This window comes from Mytilus californianus, unplaced genomic scaffold, assembly GCF_021869535.1.
Source record: "Mytilus californianus isolate M0D057914Y unplaced genomic scaffold, xbMytCali1.0.p SCAF_4, whole genome shotgun sequence".
Classification (NCBI taxonomy): Eukaryota; Metazoa; Mollusca; class Bivalvia; order Mytilida; family Mytilidae; genus Mytilus; species Mytilus californianus.
Window position 1 is genome coordinate 30,252,823 of NW_026262690.1, and position 7,632 is coordinate 30,260,454.

The 7,632-nt window shown below is 34.8% G+C and overlaps 1 protein-coding gene across 1 annotated transcript; it reads right to left on the bottom strand.

Moving 5' to 3' along the window:
- Positions 1–3,652: 3,652 nt before the first annotated feature.
- Positions 3,653–7,014, bottom strand: LOC127739450 (uncharacterized). Its single transcript, XM_052251234.1, has 3 exons — positions 6,551–7,014; positions 5,699–5,757; positions 3,653–5,250 (listed from the first exon to the last, which is right to left on the bottom strand). Exons 1-3 carry the CDS (start codon positions 6,876–6,878, stop codon positions 4,195–4,197), a joined length of 1,443 nt encoding a protein of 480 aa, XP_052107194.1. The 5' UTR covers positions 6,879–7,014; the 3' UTR covers positions 3,653–4,194.
- Positions 7,015–7,632: the final 618 nt, after the last annotated feature.

Genomic DNA, 7,632 nt, shown 5'->3' on the forward strand with positions numbered 1-7,632 from the left:
GTGAAGGTATCATGCATGTCAGATTTACTTCCAATGAAGTGATACAACTTCTGATGGACTGTTCGTCCCTGAAGGTTTTTCTCCATGTCATATTTACTTCCACTTGAGCGATACCACTTCTAATGGACTGTTCGTCCCTGAAGGTATCATCCATGTCAGATTTACTTCCAATGGAGTGATACAACTTCTGATGGACTGTTCGTCCCTGAAGGTAACATCCATGTCAGATTTATTTCGAATGGAGTGATACCACTTCTGATGGACTGTTCGTCCCTGAAGGTATCATCTATGTCAGATTAATTTCCACTAGAGTGGTGATATCAATTCTGATGGACTATTAATCAATGTCAGATTTACTGCCACTTGAGCCATACCACTTCTAATGGACTATTCGTCCATGAAGGTATCATCTATGTCAGCTTTACTTCCGCTTGATTGATACTAATTCTGATGATTTGTCCGTCCCGGAAAGTATCATCTATTTCAGATATACATCCACTTGAGCAATACCACTTCTGATGGACTGTTTGTCCCTGAAGGTATTATCCACGCCAGATTCACATCCACTGGGGTGATACCAATTCTGATACACTGTTCATCCCTGAAGGTATCATTCATGTCAGATTGACAACCACTGGAGTGGTACCCATTCTGATGGATTTTTCATCTCTGAAGGTATCGTCCTTGCCAGATTATTCTACTTGAACGATACTACTTCTGATGGACTGTTCGTCCCTTAAGGTATCATTCATGTAACTTCCATTGGAGTGATACCACAAATGAAGGACTGTTCATCCCTGAAGGTATCGTCCTTGTCAGATTCACATCCACATGGAGTGGTACCAATTCTGATGGACAGTTCGTCCCTGAAGGTATCATTCATGATTTACTTCCACTGAAGCGATATCACTTCCGATTGACTGTTCGGCCATGAAGGTTTCATCCTGCATCATCGACATTGGTCATGATTAAATACGTACATATACATAAATTATCTGCGTATAATAATGTTAATGAATATGCTACAGTAACGATTTCTTCGCGCAAATTTATGACATCTAGAGGACAACAAATATAGAGATATATTGTGGAAGTATGACTCCATCAATAGGAATTTGATAAATAGTGGTATTCTCCACGATAGTATTTTTGGTGTTAAACAGCACTTCGCTTACTTGTAGTTTGAAGCAAGACTAAAACGTTTCTTTTATATTTTCGGTATTGAATGTCTGTAAATGATGGTTTATTCCTGTACTGTTCGTGTAGCAAAAAATCTAATGACGTTCTTTGAATTTCCAATCAGCGAAAAAAGAAATTGTAACCACCGCAACAGATAAAGTTGCCTGTACCAAGTCAGGAATATGACAATCGCTTTCCATTTGTTTGATGTGTTTGATCTTTTGATTTTGCCATTTGATAAGGGACTTTCCGTTTTTTTAATTTTCCTTTGAGTTCGGTTTTTTTGTTATTTTACTTTTTACACCCAGTTTCATAGAAAGATCAATATATCAAATAGACATTTTTGTTTGTTTGAAAAAAACGTATTGATTGATTGTTTGTTATTTGCTTAACGTTCAGTGGCAAATGTTTCATGTATATACAGGACGAGAATAAAATAACAATTGATACGATAAGTAGGTTCTGAAAGGTAAGGCGACCGAGATAAAGCGTGGTCAATTTGGACTTTCACTGAAAAATGAAGATATAATGGAGAGGGGCAGACATATTCCAGCAACTGGCTACCTACGGACCCCTCAAAGAGTTGTTGCTAGGGTTCTGTAACGTGCAGAGATCGTGACATTCTCCTTTCTTGCCGACCGGACGTGGCTGCGTATTTATGCATCCCACACAGCCAAGACAAAATGATGCCTATATCCAGCATACTTTCATTTTCAAATAGAGGTCTATATTTCCCGCCCTTCATCTCGGACGACTTCCCTTGCCAAACCTACCTATCGTTTTTACTGTTAATTTGTTTTCGTCCAAATATTTACCATAAAAAGTAAAGGAGACAACAAACAATAAATCAATACAAGTTTATCAAACAATGATTTAAACCACTCGGCCAATTAGGTTAGTTAAATATAACTTCCATTAGTTGAGTGATGACTTTTTTCTTCGATTTTATGTAGGGTTGTAACACAGTACATGATGTATTGTAGCATGCACATGGAATGTTATAGGTTAAAATTTTAGATAAAGCCGACGATGTAAGGCATCACTCGATTAACGAAAGCTACTTTTAACAATTTAAAATTAGTAGTTGCTGCTTTTCCACTCAGCAACCGGAATTTATGAATTAAGGGTAATATTTTTTCCTGTGGACTCTTATCCTGCGAATTAGCTCGTCAAAATCTGGTTCAGTGTGTCGGGTCTTGTACACAGGAATGTGATGTATAGTCTTGATGTGATGTGATATTTGCCACTGGGCGGTAAACGCTACATCGTCAGCATCATCATACAGACAGTACCACGTTCTCTTTCAAACAAATATTGTTTCGAAACTTATAAAACTCACTACAATATGTAGAGTAGATGGGTTTATTGGTATGGAAGTAGCATTCTGCAATTTGCGATCCTTCATTGGTTTGAAGATAAAATTGAGAATGGAAATGGGGAATGTGTCAAAGAGACAACAACCCGACCACAGAACAGACAACAGCAGAAGGCCACCAACAGGTCTTCAATGCAGCGAGAAATTCCCGCACCCGGAGGCGTCCTTCAGCTGGCCCCTAAACAAATATATATACTAGTTCAGTGATAATGAACGCCATACTAAACTCCAAATTGTACACAAGAAACTAAAATTAAAAATAATACAAGACTAACAAAGGCTAGAGGCTCCTGACTTGGGACAGGCGCAAAAATGCGGCGGGGTTAAACATGTTTATGAGATCTCAACCCTCCCCCTATACCTCTAGCCAATGTAGAAAAGTAAACGCATAACAATACGCACATTAAAATTCAGTTCAAGAGAAGTCCGAGTCTGATGTCAGAAGATGTAACCAAAGAAAATAAACAAAATGACAATAATACATAAATAACAACAGACTACTAGCAGTTAACTGACATGCCAGCTCCAGACTTCAATTAAACTGATTGAAAGATTATGTCTTCATCATATGAATATCAGGCACAATCCTTCCCGTTAGGGGTTTAGTATCATACCATCATAACATATATGAGAAGAACATAACCCGTGTCATGCCAACAACTGGTTTTTAAGATACATTTTTTTAGACAAGATGTTTGAAATCTGGTCATCAGTATGCTCAAATGAAAAATGAATTAGAGACAAGTTTTTCGTATTGGGAACTTACAATGATTGTATATCTCAACTGCATGATAATCAATCTTTTTTTTTTAATTTTCGCTTCAAACCATAAATAATTTAAAGCCATTTTCTTGTTGTTTCGGTATTTGTTGTCGGCGCAAACACGACGTGATTTCGACACACACGTTGATGTTGACAAAACTTGCACAGAAAAATAACATTAACAGGGTTTTTTTTTAATTTGAAGCTCAACCTTAATCTACGAGTGCTTCGTACATAGAAACGTCTGCAGTGCTGTTCTTTAATGGAAGTTATAGTCACGTTATTATAATCGATCAATTACTTCTCAAACTTTCTTGTATGTAACAAGAAAAAAGATAATGCGAAAATGAGATTTTAATTATAGCATCAGTTGCTTATAAATACGTAACATACCGGAAATATAATAAATAAACAACCGCTTGATTGCAAATCCTTTAACATTCAATTTCATTAGGAGGTGAAAAATGAACTTAGTTATTATTTGTATGAATGAATACTAATGTACCATCACACAAAATCTTCTCACTTTGATAATTTTTTCAACTGTTGCCACATGTTATAAAATAAATTGGTTATCGTGAGAAAAAAAAATGTGTTACTGTCTTATCATCTCGAAATCAAATAAATTATGAAATTACAATGATATTCTTATCAAACTAAAATTACATTGGTCTGTTTCGATTACATCATGTAAAATACAACATTATACAAGCAAAATCAATTTCAAATCTCTATCAACAGTTTATATTATTTTTTAAAGGTGTACATGTGATTTTATCAAAATTCACATTATAAGTGCACTTTTAAGACTATCTTGTTTATATTTTATTTCTATTGCCTCTTGCCGATCTTGGCGTTATCACAGTTTTGATATCTTCTCAGAATGACCAACCTTTTTCTTGAGGAGGTTTATTGAGTGGAGCGGGAGGGTTAAACTTAACGTTAGCATTATGCGAACGATTCAGAACTCCGTTCATCCATGGCATCGATCGTGGTGGAGACATGATTCGAGTGGTCCGTTTGTTCTTATCTCGACTTCGATTATTCCAATATGAAGCTCTTGATCCACTTCCAACATTTTCAAGCATAAGTAAGCGTTGTTCCATCTTTTGCAAGCGTTCTTCGTCTGCAGATTGTTTTTCTGTCAAAGCATTTATTTGATACTGTTGATGTGCTTTTTCTTTCATCAGTTGTTCTATCTGATCTTGCTGTTCTTTCCTATCGTCTACACTTTCGTCATGTAATACTTCTAACTTCATTATCTGAATTTTCTGTCGTTCGTTTTCCTCCTCTATTTCATGTATTTTTTGAAGCTGGGTATTGAGTTCTATCTCCTTTCGCTCAAGTTCTTGCTGTTGTACTTCAAATTTCTTTCTCAAGTTTTCGAGTTCCTGATTCCGTTTGTTCAATTCTTCTTTTGACTTTTGGTCACATTTATCGTTAGCGCGCAACTTTTTATTCTCTAGCTGCAGGTTAATAATCTGTTGTTGAAAAATGTTTAACTTTTCAATCAGTGTCCGATTTGTTTTTCGTAATCTCTCATTTTCCTCTTTCAGTTTGTTTAACTCTTCAATTGAAGAAGCGTTTGGTTGCTCGTCCTTAGATTTTGTTATTCTCTGAAAAAGATCAGCTATTGTAGGTGCAATTCTTACCAGTTCTTTTTCCAGTGTAGTTAAATCGGCTACTGTATTTGTTGTTTCTCCAGATTCCAGAGCCGTTCTGACAGCGTAAACAGCATTCGCCGTGTCGTTGTTAGGTATGCTCATTACAGAGGCTTGTCGAATAAGACTTGTTGGAGTCGTCAGTAAGTTTGGCGTTGTTGTACCACCTTCATTTGTTGAAGCCGGAAGTTGTCGTAAAATATCTGGTACTGGTGGTTTTATTTTCTTCTCTCCCGTCTCCCCATCTTTTGAGCTTATTCCTGTACCACCACTCTTAATAATAAAACAAATGTGTATTTTAAAATAATATTTATCATAGATTAAACATTGTTATATTCGATTTCATGCAGACGTTTGTGGAAGCCAGACATATTATTATATTTTCTTACATTTTTATTCTTTTTGTTTTTCCAACCAGTTGTTGATTTGAAGATTACAGATATTTTGAAAACTTAGAATTTCCTGTGATATGCCACGGTTTATATTGGATCTGTGTGTGAATGGATATCAAGCATTCTCATGAAAACCAAAAAATAAAAAAGGGTCCACAAAATCTAAATGTCATTGTATGGAACAACGGAAACTTATAAGTTGTTGCACAATAAGTACCTATCTCAAAAAAGTAACGAGGAGAAAACTCCCATATGTAAGTTATATCCCAGTTAAAATGTTTTTATCAAATAGATGAATGTAAAACATTGTTTATATATGAAATAGATACCATGCTTGAATTTGCTGATATTGGCCTCTGATCTTCCGTCTCAGCCTGTGATACAGAATCTGCAAGGGAAAACATAAACTATTAACACATATATTGTTACCCGGTTTAATCCACCATTTTATACATAAGAAAATGCCTGTACCAAGTCAAAATATGACAGTTGTTTTCCATTCGTTTGATGTGTTTGAGCTTTTGATTTTGCCATTTGATTGGGGACTTTCCGTTTTGAATTTTCCTTGGAGTTCGGTATTTTTGTTATTTTACATTTTGTATATTTGCGGAGGTTGTTCAACATTCCATAAGTCATTACAAGTTTTGTGATTTGAAACTGACTCTCTCGTCTCACATGTTCAAAATTGAAAATTCACCTTAAACAAAGAATTCTTTAGTCCCCAGCAGAATAGAATGAGAAAACATAGAAACAAATATGACCAAAAGAAGTCGCTACAGAAATTGACATGGTTTCTAGTGTGCTTTATAGGATTAAGTACGAAGACATATATACATCAAATCTGAGAGGCTTTGAAATCAACATTACGTCACAGACATAAAGATTTAATAAACAGCAACACTAATTGAACAACTTAGATTCTTTCCACTTGATTCTTATGAAATTCCCTATTTTATGAGATCATAGTGCACAATTGACAAGATAATAACCGTACAAGATGAACTAGCAACAAAACATAAACAACATACTTTACAATGACTATTGAAAATGAGTTAGGCCTCACGGTGACTTTGAGATGAAGAACAGCAACAAATTGTTTTTTTTTCTTTTTGCTGTGCATGTACTGATTTTGTGTCATTGATGGATACCCCATATCTTTTGTTTTTCTATTATAATCTTACCCGACATATAATCTTGATCAGATATTCCTAACTTTTCCATGACTTCGGCATATCTGTTTGACGGATCACTCTTCATCAGTTTACAGAATGTTTTGTAACCTTTTATACCTGACCGTATTAAAGCACTCAAAAACTTTTCAGCTTTCATGAACTTCGTATTTGGTTGAACTGTTAATATCATTTCTTTGGTTTCAGCATCGAATCTTCCTGCTTTGAACAACCCTTCTGTCAACTCTTCAACCCGCAGTTCGTGCTTTAAGAAAGTCCAATTTCTCCAAAGTTTTCTTTCATCATCGTCAATCATGGGTTCTACTTTCTTTTCTTCCATTTTCACAAATTTGTTGATATCAAAGTTTCACCTATCTACAATATTTACAAGGTTGGTATATTTAACAAACTGCTTTGGTTAGTTTAAACTTCAAACATTTCTCACAAATCTTCAATGCCAGAATAAAGTTCTGATGGAAGCTTTATATTTTGATAGCAAAGGTCAGCGGTATGCGTGTAATACAGCTCATTTTACAAAAACCTAAAGGTGCCTCGGAGGTTCACCAATATTTTGTTTAAATCATATTGGTTTTGTTATCAGACAATCTTTTGACCATTATTCTCTTAATGCTCTATTGCTTTAAACCTGACAAACGTGATACAATTGTGGTCAACAATTAAAAGAACAAATATACAATATATATTCAATAGATTTTTATCCTTAGCATTCATTAGCGTCCCTATTTGAATCTTATTAATAATTTTATTACTCAAATGAACCAAAAGTAAAGTTATCAATTAGAAATAACTTGTATTCAATATACTGAAAATATTTAAATTGCAATCTTAATACGACTTCCTCGTTATCAAATTAGAGGCTATGAAATAATTGCTTCAGACATAAAACGAATCACTTAAAGACGGTCATATTGTTTTTTATACACATGACTTTAAAACACAAAACGAATCTTGTTTTACTGGTTTTTTTTTATAATTTTTATGATACACACATAATATTCCTTTGTGATTTATTTGCTATTACAGTTTGCTGTGCATTCAGACCCAGAACCCGGACAAATCTAAGATTGGTAACT

Bases quoted from the DNA above. Each gene is read 5' to 3' on its own strand.
- LOC127739450 (XM_052251234.1), bottom strand. From the start codon at position 6,878: ATGGAAGAAAAGAAAGTAGAACCCATGATTGACGATGATGAAAGAAAA. The intron at 5,758-6,550 runs GTAAGATTATAA...TTTCCCTTGCAG, and splicing joins TGATCAAGATTATATGTCGG to ATTCTGTATCACAGGCTGAG. The intron at 5,251-5,698 runs GTATCTATTTCA...TTTATTATTAAG, and splicing joins TATCAGCAAATTCAAGCATG to AGTGGTGGTACAGGAATAAG.